Consider the following 18,226-nt stretch of genomic DNA (forward strand, 5'->3'; position numbering starts at 1 on the left):
ACAATAAATAGTGTACCATATTTACTCTAAAATGCAGTAAGGTTAACATTGTATTCTGTTGGAGACTACAGATATTTCATACTGAGTGTATACCATCACCTTCATTTCAATCTTCTGCCTAAACAGATTGTGTGGTGAAAAATTGTAAGACTTTGGCATAGTCAAATGAGTACAGTGAGTACACTAGCTCACTAAATTCACTTCACACTATCACAAATCATTGTGTGTCAAACACTGTTTATGAATAAAGAGCTCACATGTGAGATATTTTTGTTGTAATTCTTTATTTAATTGATTGTATTATTTTCCATCTTTATTGAACATCTTTCTAATATGCAGCAACCATCAGGATATACTTTAGAACTGAGAAAAAGCAGAAAACAAAATAAACATTCATAAAACCATGTAAAATTGAAATAGAATGGCATCAAAACACATTGTTCAGACAAAACATTCATTTTCATCATAATTTAAGTGATTAAACTAAAGCATTTGGAGCTTTACTTCTTCAGCTTCAATAGTGAAATCCTCAACTGAAAGACTCAAGGACTGAATTGCTAATGTCCTCAGTTCTCCACCCACACAGAGAATTTGAGTTTACTATGAATTACAAATTTAACAGTAATTATCTCACAAGGATACAAAGAAAAACCCTTTGATAGGCAATAGTTGTAATTATGAAGATAATTATGAAGTTCCTTTTGTATAATTAACTGTAGCCTTGTTAGTTCAATAGAAATGTTCCACATTAAACCCACAAGCTGCTGGTTCCAAAAAGAACCTCACAGTTTCTTATTGATTGAGCTGTTCCCTTGTAAACATCAGACCATGGCAGAAACCGATAACCAGCATCATTTTTTTTTTTAAATACACAAACACATAAAGCGTTTTTTTTATGTTTAATTGAGCAGCTTCAATGAACACTAAATCATTTTGCATGTATCCCTGGTAACACGTGGGTGTCTGTATGCGTCTCTGGCTTTCATATGCATACACCCAAAATCATGCTGTCACATATACACTCAGACTGTTTGCACAGGCTCTCTCTAAAAGCTAATAATACAAGCTCAACATTTGTGAGAACCATGTGCAAGTCTTATGATATTTTGAAAAGCCATTGTGAAATTGAGGCACAATGGAAGACAGTTCTATCTCTCTGCACTAAGCCGTTGGTAAGCCAGCAAAAAGATTCAATCAGAAAAACTGAATGCATCCATGAGCTCAATATACAATCACCCTTGTCCCCTGATCTCTTCAGGCTGCATCAACTTTTTAATCAGTTTGACCATTTCTGTTTTGGACCCTATATGGCCCAAATCCGGATTTCCGATCGTGAATCGCAATTTCAGCTCATATCCACCTTGAAATGTCACGGTGAGGTTTCTATATGAAACTATAATCAAGGCTTATTTCAAGGTCAAGTATGAAATATCTTGTGCTGCATATCATTAATAACACAGACTGAAGACTCTTCCATAATTTATGGCACCTATAATTACCGTCTCCTTTTCTACAGCGTTAAAAGGTTTTTAAAAAGCATTCTGCTAAATGACAAAGCACATTGTTTCAGCCTTTAAGGGGGTTTATGTAAACATATTACACAATTACATTTGCAAAACATTCTGAAGGATTTGTAAAATGAAGCTTCTCTTTGCCGCCCCACAGACACGTTTTGCATTTATTTACTTCATTATTGCTTGTGTAATGACTTGCTGTTCACGTATAGTGCCAGCGTAAACCTGAGTGCTCCTGTGGTGTGAAAGGTGAGAGTGATTAAAAAGAAGAGCAGGATGAAGGAGAGGAGGAGAGGAAAAGGAAATCATAACGAATTGTTGTGTGGAAACTTTCAAAGACATTATTACACGCATTTGCTGCAGTGCATTAGCTACGCTCAGATTCCTTATAATGATATAGTTCTAAATAATGGCTGAATGATTGGTTTTGAATCTTTGATTATTGCTGATTGCGTACATACATCTGAATATATTACGTGTTTGCAATTACTCAACTTTATTGCTTTAGAAAGATGCGCAGAATGACGTTATGATGACGACAGTGTGCTTAATGTGCATCTACTAGAATAACTGCTTGTATAAATATTTCAGACATTTAAAATTGATTTTATGCTCCACTAACATGACATTAATATGAAACTGCTGTTCCTCTTCAAACTCACAACTTGCAGTGTTTCTCTCTCGCTCACACACAAACAATACACATATGCATAAAAAATTAGCTGTCATCTGGATTCATAATGAACTTTGTTTATTTTAATATATTATTATTACTTAAAAAATAATAAAACTATAATGGTCAGTCTGTAATGTAGGCATCTTGTACCTCCCTTCCTTGAGGCTGCAAGTAGATTCACTGGATTCACTGTATTCCTCAGTGTATTAAGACAGCTCTAACTGAATACCAAAGAGTGAATCACAAAGGCTTCTGTAGCTTCTGGTTACAGGCTATAAATATATATTCTGCATCAAATAACAGCCAAAAAAAAAAAATAAAAAAAACTGAAAGAGATTTTTACATCATGTTACAAATCATCAGTAATTATGACACCATCAGTCCACCAAATTACAAGTTCACTCTTAAAATGTTTTTTTTTTTTTTTTTTTTTTCAGAAAAGAAACCTTTAACCACTGTAGCTTTAAAACTTCATTCGGTTATTTCCAGGATGAGGTCATCCCCTTCCAGGCTGCTGTCGGCATTGACGTGCACCTTGGATATGATGCCTGAGATTGGCGAGTTGACAACTGTCTCCATCTTCATGGCGCTGAGGACGCAGAGAGGCTGACCTTTCTCCACCTTCTGGCCTGGCTTCACCTTTACTTCCACCACTTTACCGGGCATGGGAGCTCCAACCTGTCCTCGCACATCTTTCAAGGCTTTAGGGTGAAAGTGCATCTCCTGGTGGAGCAGAAAGCAGAATGAGATGATTACAGGGGAGACCAAAGGCAAAGGACACATTTTTCACATTTTCCCTCACAACTATTTTCAAATCGCCTGCCATCTTCTGCCTTGAGAAACATGTGTACAGGTGTAAATACAAGTGTAAATGGACCATTAAAATATTAACAATGAGAAAGATCATAATGCTAAATTTAGTACAAAAAACAGTAACTCTAATCCACTTTCTCAAATAAGAGTACACTTCAAACAAATAATATTTCTCCTTTATTAATATATACTCTTGATCAGAGCTGGGTAGATTACTTGCAAATTGTAATCCATTACTGATTCCAAATTACATGTCAAAAAGTTATCCATTACATTACACATTTTAGGTAATATAATCAGACTACTTTTAGATTACTTTTAGTTTACTTTTGACCTAACACAATCATTGTGTTGCTTTAAATAGGATAATCTTGTACCATATTGACAAAATAAGAGTAAACAATATATTACATTTGTTGTTATTAAAGGAGAAATTCACTTCCACAACAAAAATTTACAGATAATTTACTCACCACCTTGTCATGCAAGATGTTCGTGTCTTCAGTCGTAAAGAAATTATGTTTCTTGAGGAAAACATTCCAGAATTTCTCTCCATATAGTGGACTTCAATGGTGCCCTCAAGTTTGAACTTCCAAAATGCAATTTTAGTGCAGCTTCAAATGACTCTAAACGGTCCCAGCTGAGAAAGAAGGGTCTTATCTAGTGAAACGATCTGCCATTTTCTAAACAAATTGACAATTTATGTACTTTTTAACTTTAAATGCTCATCTTGACTCATCTCTGTGATGCGCATGGAGTAGTCTGTGTAATCCGGGTCAATACAGTTAGGGTAGGTCAAAAACTCCCGTCTCGTTTTCTTCTTCAACGTCAAAGTCGTCACGTCATCACAATACTGTCACATCGCTGTTTTACCTTTTTTTTTTTTTATAAAGGATGTTTGATGTTCTTTGCTTGTTCACTTTGTAAACACTGGGTCGGTACTTCTGCAGCGATGAAGGGCGATTTTGAAGTTGGGGAAGAAAACGAGATGGGAGTTACGCAGATACGCAGACCTGGACAAGACGAGTGTTTGAGGTTAAAAAGTATATAAATTGTCAATTTGTTTCGAAAATGACCGATCGTTTTGCTAGATAAGACCCTTCTTCCTCGGCTGGGATCATTTAGAGCCATTTGAAGGTGCATTTAAACTGCATTTTGGAAGTTCAAAATTGGGGGCACCATTGAACTCCACTATATGGAAAGAAATCCTAAAATGTTTTCCTCAAAAAACATAATTTCTTTACGACTGAAGAAAGACACAAACATCTTGGATGACAAGGGGGTGAGTACATCTGTAAATCTTTGAAATAAATCACTTTAAAATCAGTACATATTAAAGAATTACTAAAAAATGAAATATTTTATTTTTTACCTGCATGTCATGAGAACCAATGAACTTGCAGATGTGATACCTAATTATTAAATATTTATTTTAAAATCGCTGGGGTGCTTGAAGTAAATATATTAGGTGAAAGAGGATTGGATAACAAAAACGTTTGTGAATTTGTGCATTTTAATGTGTTTGAAAGACAAAAGCCTTTCAAAGACATAAAAATACATGGTTAAATAACCCACAGAGTGATAATTCAAATCAAAATCAATGTGTTCATCAGTAGTAGACGCATTGTTGAAACACTTCTTAAACCTGAAATGATTTTTGTAAATCAGCTGTCAAACGCTGTGTCGCCACCTGACTATTGACTGATCTTTATGTGAATGTACACAAAACTTAAAGACTTTATAAATGTATATAAGCAGTAAGCTATTTTAGAAAGAAACATTTAAAAGATGAAAAAGAGGAATTAGGGAGAATCAATATATGATGAATAATTTATTGCTATTGTGTAAATAATATGTGATCATGTAATCCGTAAAAAAGTAACTGTAGTCTGATTACAAGTATTTTAAAATGTAATTTAATCTAATTTCAAGTGCATAATTTTTGCAATCTCATTACATAATCCAGATTACATGTAATGAGTTACTACCCAGCTCTACTATTGATTAATACATGCCTTATCTCATCATTATTTCATAGTAAGCAATATTTACTTTAAGTATTAATATGATTATTCATGTGCTGTTCAAACTACTACTTTTATTTAGCAAGGATGTGTTAAATTGATAAAAAATGATAGTAAAGACTTATATTGTTAGAAAAGATGTCTATTTAAAATAAATGCTGTACTTTTTTTTTTACTTTTTCATTTATTAAAGAATCCTAAAAAAAGTATTACAGGTTCAAAAAAAATATTAATCCAACAACATTAATTTCCAACACTGATGATAAATCAGCATATTAGAGTGATTTCTGAAGGATCATGTGATACTGAAGCATCACAGAAATAAATTATATTTTAAAGTAGATTAAAATACAAAACCTTTATTTTAAATTGTAATAATATTTCACAACAGTATTGTTTTTCTTCTGTATTTTTGATCAAATAAATGCAGCCTTGATGAGCAGAAGAAATTCCTTTGAAAACATTCAAAATTTTATCAATCCCAAAGTTTCTTTTGTCACATTTCTAGATTTATTTCTATATATATATATATATATATATATAGATATATAATTTCCAGAACTGTTAACTGCATGTATGATAGATTCACAAGTGGTACAATTTTTATTTCGCAACTAGAGTTACATAACCCCCAACCTCATAGCCATGATAAATAAGGCAGAAAAGTCTAAATAGTCTAGAGATAAATCAAAATTTAGTTTCATTTCAAAGGTACTAAAACTTTAGACAGCAGAAGAAAAATGTTCATGTGTCACGAGGAGAAATGCTTTTACTAGTTGTCTTCCGGCAACATGAGAGCTCTACTGAGCATATGCTAAGTAAGTGTCATCCCTCTGACTTATCTGACACTAAGTGTGTTTGGATGTTTGGATTGTCCTTGGTCTGCCATACTAAGCCAAAGAAGACAATAATAAAGAAAAAGAGCATCTACAAGGAGAGGAAACCATCTTCCAGGCTAGGACTATTTGAATGTTTGTTTACCAGAGAGAATATCTTATAATGAATGAATCATCTTTAAGATGATGCGTTATGTGTGGGCAACGAAAGTGAGATCTTCAGTTCTGTCAAATCATGCTGTAATCTGCCAAATTATATTTTTATAGGCAGTGTGGTGCAGTTACAATTGCTGCGTCCATGGCTGACATTAAGTACCTACGCAGCACTACTGACTTGTAATGAAAACATACATTGTGCTTCCTGATAATTTAAAAGATGTTTTTTAACACTGCTGCCTCTACGTGATAAACGCCCATGACAGGGAGAGCAAGATCATTTTTAGCTTATGACAGAAATTATTCACACCTCGAGAGAGAAAAGGGAACATTCGCAAAACATGTCTGAATGATTGAGGGTACTGTTTGCATCAGGATAATTGCTTTTCAGTGATGAAACAAACCCATCTAGCGAGGAAAATAAACAGCGAACAGTTACCTTCATTGCTGCCGTATCCTTGACCAAGACTGAACGCAGCTGGCCGTTGAGTTCAAAAAACACCTCTCTCTGACCAGACTTGTTCAAGTCACCCAAGGCCAAGGCTTTGATGTGCAATGTTTTCCCTCTTTCCAACTCAACCTGTAAGAGGAAAGAGCCAATGTCACATAAAAAACATAGCAAATACAGTAGCTACTGTAGGTATGAGAAATGAAATGCAGTGGCTGAGCCGGAAAAACACACAAAATAAGATTGGAGCACAATAGGCTAAAAAACTTGGGCAAAATTAAAGCAGATTTAGGCTTGAGAGATTAGCACAGGCCTCTGGGAGGCATTAGGCCTGTACCGTGTGCTGTTTGGCTGTGGAGGGGATGCTATTTTGGGGTGCGCCTGCGTTCGCCTCGGTGACAGCTTAATATAGCTCATGCTAATCTACGCTAATCAGCCACGACTAACATCTCATTTGGAACACAAAACACAACGCCAAATAACTTCAGTCCCTGAGAAATTTACTATTACGCATGTTAACTGAGAATAATCTGTTTCAGTCTGAAAGGGTACAGAGAGACCTGGTTTGAAGAATCAGGCCAGAAGATGATTTAGAGGTGCAAGCAAACTCTCAGTCTAACAGATCTGATGCGTTTTCCAAGTAAAATTACTTTGTAGATAAGTTTGTTTCACTTCCTGTCTGGCTCTCGCTCCGTCTCAGAGCGTGATCAGCTATGCGAGTCCTGCATCTGGAGCTCTCAGCTCTTGTGGTGCCTGCAGTAGGACTCCGAGACACATTCATGCTTGCCAGGTAACACCCACTTTACTCATAATTGGGTTTTAAGAGCCAAACACACAGCTAAGCTCCAGTCAACACATTTAGAAACACCGTAGGGCATAGCTGGAGCGAGATACAGCCATACCAGTTCGAGATTATTCAGAAACTAGTATGGAGGAAGCTAAAAAAAAAGTAGGCTCACTGAACATTACAATGTTAAACTCTCGGTTAAATTAGAGTTGTAAAACATCATTTATGGTTTATCTGACTTCGCAACAACTTCACAAAGAGAGCCTAGATGTTCAAAGTAATATATTTTGAACACAAAAAGAGGCACGCTATTCAATCTTACTATGCCAATCAATTTTACAACCACAGTCTCAATAAAGTGTGCTAATAAACTTTGTAAAAAGTGGAGGCAAGTTGAGGACACAGGAAATCTAATTTGACAAATCCCGGTGAGAGAGCAGTCAGGCTCTTGGCTAAAGCTTAAAAGGTCAAATCCCATAGTGTTATAAATTTAACAGGGTGAAATATAGTTTAAATAACTTTGTACAAGAAATAAGGCACAGTGAAAAATACACAGTTCTGCTAATAACTTTACATACCCCTTGCAGAATATGCAAAATGTTAATAATTTCAACATAACAAAAACTGCAAGTTATATATTTTTTGTACTGTCCTGAATAAGCTATTTCACATAACTGATGTTAACACATACTCCACAACACAAAATATATAAAAAGGAACCCATTCAAAAGTTTACATGCCCTTGAATCTTATTACTGTGTGTTGTTACCTGGATGATTCACCACTGTTTTTGTTTTGTGATAGGTGTTCATGAGTCCCTGAGCAATTCAACTACCCCCTGTTCTTCAGAAAAGTCCTCTAGGTTCTGCACATTCTTTGATTTTCCAGCATCTTCTGCATTGTTGAACCCTTTCCAACAATGACTGTATGATTTTGAGATCCATTTTTGACTGAGGGACTCACAACTATTACAAAAGGTGAAAACATTTACTGATGCTTGAGACTGCATTAAGAGCTGAAGGGTGTAAACTTTTTGAATTGGGTGATTGGGGTAAACTGTACTTGTTTTGTCTTTTGGGAAACATGTAAGTATTTTATGTAGCTTCTGAAAGGCAGTACTAAATGTAAAAATATGATCTTTAAAGCAAGACACTGCAGGTGAATAGGGTAAAAAATACCCAGATGACTGATTACATTAATAATTGCAAACATTTTTCGTATTACAAGTTTTCTAAAATGTTAGGTTTAAATATGCTAACGAGGCATTATTTTATTAAATATGCACTAATTTGCATTAATTTCTAGTACAAAAATCTAACTGTATAAAGTCAGTTTCAAAATTCCTGTTTAAGTTTTTTGACATATAAAAGTCAAAAGGTTTTCCAGAGGGAATTTTGGGTATCTCATTTTTGCCACTGCATAATTCAGAAAATACTTAGAACAGAACAGACAGAAAACAATGTATTTTCACAATTTGGGGGGAATAAAATGTTGTATATAATCAAGCAAATTATATAAGGCAGGAATAAAAATGTAAAGTATGGCGTGTGTAAGTGCTACTGAAGTGGAGATTTATAGCTCAGTGTAGAAAATGGCCTTTAAAAATATGTATTGCAATTAAATTCTATTGACACAGATAAAGTGTTATACAGTGCCTTTTAAATATTTTCTTTTAACTAGTCTGAAAAAACACTTTATGAAAAAAACAAAAATCCCAAAATCTCAAACTTGACAGGTGCATGAAAAACTGTGTTTTTGCCTGCAGTGTCTCCCCTTAAACAAAATAAGAAAAATGTACACATCATCCTGTTCAAAAGTTCACACCCTCTGGATGTAAACGACACACAGTTTTAGATTCAAAGGTTTGTAAACTTTTGAACAGTGTCATTTTTTTAAACTTAGTTATTATTTTGCCTTGTGGAGCGTATGTTATGTGAAACTGCTTTTCATTATCCATCTTATTTTGTTAAAATGATTAACATTTAGCATATTCTGCAAGTGGTAAACACATGAGCAGAACTGTATAAATAACTAAAAAGAGACATCATTGAAGTTGATGTAACTGCTATCTACACATACTGTATCCTCAGGCCTTTTTTTGACGCACCTGAAACTCTTCTGCGATTTTGGGGCCATCCAGAAACAGGCGAGTGTTAAGGCAGTCCACTGGGCCGAAGTTTGATGTGAACTCTTTAAACTCCTGAAAGACTTTAGGGTACATGGCTGCTGACATCACATCTTCAGGAGTTATTTCATCACCATGTGCCATTCGCAGATCAGACTCGAGAGCCTCAAAATTCATGGGTGGAAGTGAAGCCCCTGGACGACCTTCGATTCGAGGCATCGACTTGAGCACCTTTGAGAAACATCAAACTTGTTACACTCTAGGAAAAAAATGTAAAAACAGTAGATTTAAAGGTACAACAGTTTGTCACTGGGGCACAAACTCATCTTATTAAAGTAAGTAAGTATCCTATTATTAGTAAAGTATTAGTAAAGTATCCTACTTGATGTCTTAACCAATTGATATGTTAGTTACTACATACCTCCAGTAATTTCAAGTCAATCACACCATTGCACACTGAGATTTGGGTCTCCGTGTGTTTACACTTTCACCAAAAGATGAGCAATTTAAATGTGCATTTTTTTCCCCAATGTTTAAGCGTTATTTTGGGTAAGTTTCACTACTTACTGTAAAATTAAGAGATTAATGTTTAGACTTTTGCAAATTATAACCTGTAACTTGGATGTGGGAAATAATTATAATTAGATCCAAAAGCTAGTTTTAGCTACATAGCGCAGATGCTACAGAACACAGCTAGCTGACTGGCTGTATAAATTTGTGTGCTACACTAACATATAACTTCACAGGCATTACTGGCTTGTATTTTTAAATCCATAACATTATAATTTTACAGTTTATTGCTGGTCTGTGGTTTTACACTGCCGTTATTTTTAAAGACTTAAAGCTTAAAGGGTGCACTACTATGAAAATCACACAGCTTCAGTGTGACATCAATAAGAAAAAGTATAATTTCATGAATATTGTTAATATTAGTTGTTCATATTAAAATATGTATGAACTTAATACGTGACCTGGAATATTTAATTTGCAACATTTTATAAATTTTATAAATATTACATGAAATGTATTAAAAATGGTTGCTGCTCCAGTTAAGCTCAGCTCAGCTCTTCCACATTGATTGTCTATGTAAATACTTCAGAAACAGACTTTAAATATTGACTGATGGTTGTCACTTTAAGTTATTCTTCATAAAATGATAAATAACTTATTTTCATAGATTTAAGATGACACAATTTAGATGTAATTACAGTTTATGCCCAAAGATGAAAGATGCATTCAAAGATGGAGCTATCAGAAACCTGTCATATCTGTCCAGGAAAAAAAGTGATTAAAGGCTGGAATAAAATACACAACTTTTAAAATTTGAACAGATTTTTAAGACACCAGGCATCATACAGACTATCTTTATACCGACTTTGTAAATAGTCATAAAAGAAAACAGGTCATTATACACATACATAAATGACTGAGGATCACACACTAGCAGACTTTAAATTCATTCCAATCACAACCAACTCACACAGAAATGTGCGCATTGTTGCATGACAAATGAAAACAATGTGTTCTAAAATTGGCTGAAAATATCAAACATGTTTGATCTCCGACTGGATGGAATCAAATCTGAAGCTAAAAAATTGGGGGCTGTGACCATCACACACTACACTATTTTCTATGGAATCAGTCGATACAAATCTGCAGACTGGCTCTGACCTTTGGCAACTAGCATCAGCTTCTCCAGACTGTAAACTGGTGGAAAATCGGGGCAAAAATCATGTAGTGTATTGCATCCTTAAGAGACTAGAGATACAAAAACGTACCCATTAAGCACAGCCAGACTTTTTGCATTTAATGATGTACATCTTAATTTAAATGCTTTCGTAAATATTTTTGTGTGAGAGATTAATATTTTATTTTAACATAACATTTGTGCCAAAACCAACATCTTGTGCACTAAAAATGTCTCAATGTAGATTCTGGTGAACTTTACCCTAAACCAGTGGTTTTCAAACCGGTCCTGCAAACACCCCCAACACTGCACATTTTCTGTGTCTCCCTCATCTATCACACCTGATTCAACTCATCAGCTTGTTAGTAGAGACAGCAAGACCTGAAATGGTGTGTCAGATATGAGAGACCTACAAAATGTGCAGTGTTGGGGGTACTCGCAGGACCGGTTTGAAAACCACTGCCCTATACAATGACAATTTAAATTTTTTTGAGTGAACACTGAAGAATGGCCAAGGAGAATTTGTCTTGTGTGAAATGACAACCAATCCAAGTTTTATATTCTGACAGCTCAGGAACAAGAGAGCTAAAAGAATGATGTGAGTCAGTCTGCAGGTCATGGGTCACATCTCTCTGGGATCACTCCTGCAACTTTGAGATTTCCAGCACACATTTTTAATGGATTTCATGACCAAAAATCATGAATATTTAGCTAATGAAACAACAGTAGCACAATTCACTATCTTACAGTGTTTTTGTCCTCTGGCTAGTGCCTGACTTTGCAAGCTCAAACATACTAAATACATCATTAGTGCTGTCAGAGTGGGCGTTAATGAACAAAGGCAGAAACACTTTGACAAATAGGTCAATTGCAAAGGAGAAGCTACACCATCAATATGCCATTAAAATGACTCAATTCATTATGGACAAAAACTTGCTGATTTCTTGGTGTTGGCAAGGCAACAACAACCAAGTGACACTTTTTTGTTTCACAGCAGTGAGAACGAATTGAAAAATGGTCCTTGGACTTGCACTGAGAAACAGTCTGGTGGCTAACGGGAGCAAAGTGAATAGACTACACAAAAGGGCTGGTGCAGCAGAGAGGGAGAAAACAATACAGATCAGCTCATAAAACGCTCAGCAGCCCACTTTGTTATTCAGATAAAATAGCTGAAAAGGCTGCCTGCAGTCCCAACCCACCTAACTTTTGAATAAATCGCCACTTCATAGCAGTTGAGTCATAATTTTAGGCCATATGTGCTCTGTTTTGTTTCATGCGTCCTATAGGTTTATTTTAGCGGTTCTGTGACTCAATTGCCCCGTTTGAGCATTTGTATGCAAGCTTATTTGTCCAGGCTAGCTGTGGGGTAGAGAAGCTCACATGTGCACGCACTTACTTCTAATCTTAATCACTCCATCACTTGAGATTCCACAAGGGAATTTATTTATTTTTCCATTCCAGTCCTGTGAAGTTGATGATTCATACATAACAATTTCAATACCTCAGAATTGAGAGGCTGTTTGTTTTTAGCAACAGAGTAACACATCTCAGAGTCCTCACTGGATGTGTCAGTGCCAGACATCACAAATTCATTCTTAAAATGATCCAAAGGCCAAAATATCTGCATAAAGATCATAACTAATATTATAGAGGCACTTTTATACATTTTATATATTACACATGGGATGTACATGGGATTGACAAAATAGTTTAGTTTGTCTTGTATATTTTTTCATTAGATCATGTTACAGCATGCCTCTCAGATGTTACAATATGCCCAACTATAGGGTATTTGGTCACATTTCATTTTTTACTATTGTGGGGCAAATAAAAAAGTATCCACCTTATTCTTAAATGCAGATGTGACTATGGGCAAGACTTCTGGTTCATTAGCCGCTATAGGGAAATAATGAGAAGAATAACACTGTAGTAAACAGTAAAACTACACAAACTACACAAACCAGTGTGTTCATAATTATGATAATAATACATTAAAATAACATGGTGAGACACCACTTTGCAATATTAAGCAGCAAAACAAGCTGTTTTGTACAGCTAAAAATTGCTGGACGTGGATGAGACTGGAAGCCAGACCCATAAAATGTACAAATGGCTACGCTCACTTTTACAGGAAAAATAAAGTGGATACACTGTAATTATGAAACAAAACCACATATTTATAGTAGACAAGTGTGAAATTAATGACGAAAAAATTATACTCTGAATCTCATGTGGATTTACAGTGAGGGAAAAAAATATTTCATCCCCTGCTGATTTTGTACCTTTGCCCACTGACAAAGAAATGATCAGTCTAGAATTTAATGGGAGGTTTATTTGAACAGTGAGAGACAGAATAACAACAAAAAATCCAGAAAAACACATTTCAAAAAAGTTGATTTGCATTTTAATGAGTGAAATAAGTATTTGACCCCTTCACAAAACATGACTTAGTACTTGGTGGCAAAACCCTTGTTGGCAATAACAGAGGTCAGACGTTTCTTGTAGTTGGCCACCAGGTTTGCACACATCTCAGGAAGGATTTTGTCCTACTCCTCTTTGCAGATCTTCTCCAAGTCATTACGGTTTTAGAGGCTGACGCTTGGCAGCTCAAACCTTCAGCTTCCTCCACAGATTTCTATGGGATTAAGGTCTGGAGACTGGCTAGGCCACTTCAGGACCTTCTTGAGCCACTCCTTTGTTGCCTTGGCTGTGTGTTTTGGGTCATTGTCATGCTGGAATACCCATCCACGACCCATTTTCATTGCCCTGGCTGAGGTTCTCACCCAAGATTTGATGGTAAAAAGGCCCCATCCACCGTCCCTTGGATGCGGTGTAGTTGTCCTGTCCCCTTAGCAGAAAAACACCCCCAAAGCATAATGTTTCCAACTCCATGTTAGACGGTGGGGATGGTGTTCTTGGGGTCATAAGTAGCATTCATCCTCCTCCAAACACGGCGAGTTGTGGCCAAAGAGCTTGATTTTGGTTTCATCTGACCACAGCGCTTTCACCCAGTTCTCCTCTGAATCATTCAGATGTTCATTCATTCAACTTCAGACGGGCCTGTACATGTGTTTTCTTGAGCAGGGTGACCTTGCGGGCGCTGCAGGATTTCAGTCCTTCATGGCGTAGTGTGTTACCAATTGTTTTCTTGGTGACTATGGTCCCAGCTGTCTGAAGATCATTAACAAGATCATCCTGTCTAGTTCTGGGCTGATTCCTCACCGTTCTCATGATCATTGAAACTCTGTGAGGTGAGATCTTGCATAAAGCCCCAGATGTTTCTTCCATTTGCGAATAATTGCACCAGCTGTTGTCACCTTCTTACCAAGCTGCTTAGCGATGGTCCTGTAGCCCATTTCAGCCTTGTGTAGGTCTACAATCGTGTCCCTGACATCCTTGGACAGCTCTTTGGTCTTGGCCATGGTGGAGATTTTGGAATCTGACTGATTGATTGCTTCTGTGGACAGGTGTCTTTTATACAGGTAACAAGCTGAGATTAGGAGCACTCCCTTTAAGAGAGTGCTCCTAATCTCATCTTGTTACCTGTATAAAAGACACATGGGAACCAGAAATCTTGCTGATTGATAGGGGATCAAATACTTATTTCACTCATTAAAATGCAAATCAATTTATAACTTTTTTGAAATGTGTTTTTCTGTATTTTTTGTTGTTATTCTGTCTCTCACTGTTAAAACCTTCCATTAAAATTATAGACCGATAATTTCTTTGTCAGTATACAAAATCAGCAGGGGCTCAAATAATTTTTCCCCCCACTGTACACAAACTGAGAAAGTCAAAGAGTGTTAGGTTGTGGCCCAATGGTTTTCAGAGTACATCAGAGCAGTGCCTATCTGTTATTTTAATAAACAAAACTGGTAGCCAATCATAGCAGTGGTTGTATACTTGTGAGTCTTCAATGCGCCCCGCCCATAAAAACAGACTGTTCTGCAGAGAGGCTCATAAACAAGGTAGAAAATAGCCTATTACTTCTAAATTATGCTAAATTATGTGAGGTAAAAATCACACTTACATTATAAATGAACCTCGAAGAACATTATAAAATAATTAAAAATACAGTTCATGACCCCTTTAAAGATTCTGAAAAGTCTCTATTTCTTTTCCATATTTAACATCATCTTCCAGGGAATGTACATATATTCCCAATGTCAAAAAATGAAACACAAAACTTAAAAAAGAAAGTAGTAAAAACAGTAAATCTACGGAATTGGAGTGAGAAGACTACAAAGCTAGCTTTCCAAGCCTGAGGTAAGGTAAGGAGCTTAAGGAGAAGACTTGAACTGCATTTATTTTTTAAGTTAAAGCATGGCATTATGTATTCCTTATCTGCTCTGTCATTACCATAAACTACTGTGAGAGCAATTGTGCTACCACACATACGGTGGAGAAAGATGCTTTCTAAGACTGCTGGCATGTGCACTTAGACCTCAGACTCGCTGCTATATCATTTGAAAACAGTGCTACATGGACTACTAGGTGATTTGCAGAGAATCTGCAGAAAAGTTTATGGACTCTTGTCAGAGGTTATATAATTTCATAACTCAGAAAATAGCAGTTACTATATCAGACGTCTGAGGCGAGAGAAGTTGCTAGGAGAGCTTCTGTTCCCCTCACATCGGTTGCTGGGCTGGGTGAAAGGGGATATTTGACACTGTTGACACAGATTGGAAGGAGATGAGATTTGCTCTTTTTTTCCCTGAATCATCTGTCCCCATCCGAGTGTGTGGATTTAGGCTGTTTGTCATTCTGTACTGTCATAGCCTGGCTAGAAATATCGCTAGGGTGATGTCATGTGCTAAACAATCCTCCTGGAAAGATCAATAAGCCTGGGTAAAAAAGGTGCCACCAAAATATTACCAGTCTCTGTGACCATTAATCACCAGACATCTGTCTGTCAGTACAAAGATAGGAAGTCAAGTGATGCTTAATTAAATTTTAAAATACATTAGGCGACTTACGAAGAGTTAAACTGCTTAAATTCATGGTGCTTCACTGAATACATCAATTAATAATAAATCTACATTCATGTGCCCCTGACTCATTGATTTCTACTTATAGGAATATTATAAAATGTAGAAATATTCACACACCAAATCTCCCTAAATTTCCATTGAAATGGGCATAAAAGAGATCGCATTTAATTATATGTCTGAAAATCCACTAGGAGTTTTTCTGCTCTCCATCTGTCTGAGAGTGCTCTCATGCACTTTAGCTAACAAAGAGACTCATTTCACTGGCCCAAATCAAATTCGTCAGGCGTGATGGTCCATTGCTTTCCTCACAGGATCCACAGGAGAGAAGACTACAAAGCAGTGGGCTGTAATGGGAACTCATGTAGCCATAAAACAGTGTGAAGCTTCTCGCTCTCTGACCTGAACGCATCTTCCTGTGGTCGAGCCTCAGAGGGAGCTGTGTAATTGTTCCAACTGTGAGTATGTTTACACACTAACTGTCAGATCATATATAGAAACATGAAGGAAAATCACAGCAGATTTTTAGCTGGTAGAGGCAGGTGTGTGCATGTGTTTGTGTTAGCATCAACAAGCATGTGTGTATGTGACTACACTTTATCATCTCTGGTCCAGAATACATGCAGTTTAATATCTTGTAGAACTGTGATACTTGACTTGAGACATTAAGACTGGCCACCAGTTTAAAAAAATACTTATGATACACATTTTAACAAATCAGTTTATATTAAATATCACTAAATAACACTATAAGCAGAATAATTTAAATAACTGAGTCAACAAATGAACAGCAGCATTTAACTAATAATAGGTATGTTCAAAAGTTTTGGGTCGGTAAGATTTGTAATTTTTAAAAAAATTTTTTTTTTTAAGTCTCTTGTCCTTACTTAGGCTGTAATTATATTATCCACTATATGGTAAAACCAGTAATATGGTGAAATATTAATACTATTTTTAAAAAAACAATTTTTTATTTTAATGTATTAATGTATTAATGTATATTTTAAATGTCTTACTTTCATGTCATTAATTATGCCACTAAAGACTCTGTAAATAAGAGTCTAAAAAGACTTTGTAAATCTTCCTGACTTGTCTCATTTTCTCAGCATATCCAATAGATCAGAAAAACTTGATTATGTAACAGAAACTATGAACTCTCTCTTTCTTAGCACTTTAGATTACGGTTGCTCCTATTTGCTTAAAGAAGATTAAGGAAAACAGTCCGACACCGTGGTATAACAAGCACACTCACGCCCCAAAAAGAGCAGCCAGGAAAATAGAGCGCAGCCGAAAGAAAACAAAACTTGGGTATTTCAAAAGTATTTCATATTGCATGGAGGGAAAGTACTTCCTCCTACAGAGAAGCCTTAAAAACTAGTTCTAATTTTTGTCTCTTTTAAAAGAAAACAAACACATGTATTAATTCCATAGAGTGGCTAAATTAACAAAAAATAAAGCATCAATAGGCGTTGACACTTAAATTCTGGCAATATTGCTGACTTGACTGGACAGATACTATTTGAACTGAACTGAGCTGGACAGATGACATCACTGAGTCAATGACGATCTGACTTAAAACTGATAACTGAGTGTTTACTATTATCCTCTTGCATTATCCACACATTATTTTCCAGTTTAATACTGTAAAGCTGCTTTGACACAATCTGTGTAGTAAAAAGCACTATATACAAAAAGATTTAAAAAAAAAAACACAAATGCAATGATACAGCTGAATTTTCAGCTGCCATTATTACAGTCTTCAGTGTCTCATGATCCTATGCTTTGTGGTGCTTGAGAAACATTTCTTATTATTATCTCAGTTGATAATACATTACTGACCCAAACTTTTAAATGTCTAAATTATTGTACAGCATTGAATAGTACAATTTCACTTTGTGTATTGCTGCAAAAAGGAACACGTAAAATGTCATTTGAGCACTAAATTTCAGTATATGTAAACTTTACATTGTCATTTAATTTAAAAACATTTGAGATGAAACTACTCATGAAAATGAACTGGAATTCCCAATGATATTTAAAGAGAAAGAATGGAAATTTTATGGAAAGACATATTGATAAATAAGCACTGACGTAGCTTTTTCACTCCTTGCTAAAAGAAGCTCATTACTGGAAAAAATATTCTGTTTTAAAAATAGCTGAGCTGTTGTGACG

The 18,226-nt window shown here is 35.8% G+C and overlaps 1 protein-coding gene across 1 annotated transcript in view; it reads right to left on the reverse strand.

Moving 5' to 3' along the window:
• Positions 1-265: 265 nt before the first annotated feature.
• pcxb (pyruvate carboxylase b) overlaps positions 266-18,226 on the reverse strand; it is a 203,517-nt gene continuing 185,556 nt past the window's right edge. Inside the window, exons 19-21 of the mRNA XM_051114648.1 lie at positions 9,362-9,610; positions 6,459-6,599; positions 266-2,913 (exon numbers count right to left, since the gene is read on the reverse strand). Of these exons, the coding sequence (XP_050970605.1) occupies positions 2,662-2,913; positions 6,459-6,599; positions 9,362-9,610 (642 nt within the window). The 3' untranslated portion in view covers positions 266-2,661. The remainder of the gene's footprint in view (positions 2,914-6,458; positions 6,600-9,361; positions 9,611-18,226) is intronic.

The sequence above is a fragment of the Labeo rohita genome, chromosome 7 (genome assembly GCF_022985175.1).
Source record: "Labeo rohita strain BAU-BD-2019 chromosome 7, IGBB_LRoh.1.0, whole genome shotgun sequence".
NCBI lineage: Eukaryota > Metazoa > Chordata > Actinopteri > Cypriniformes > Cyprinidae > Labeo > Labeo rohita.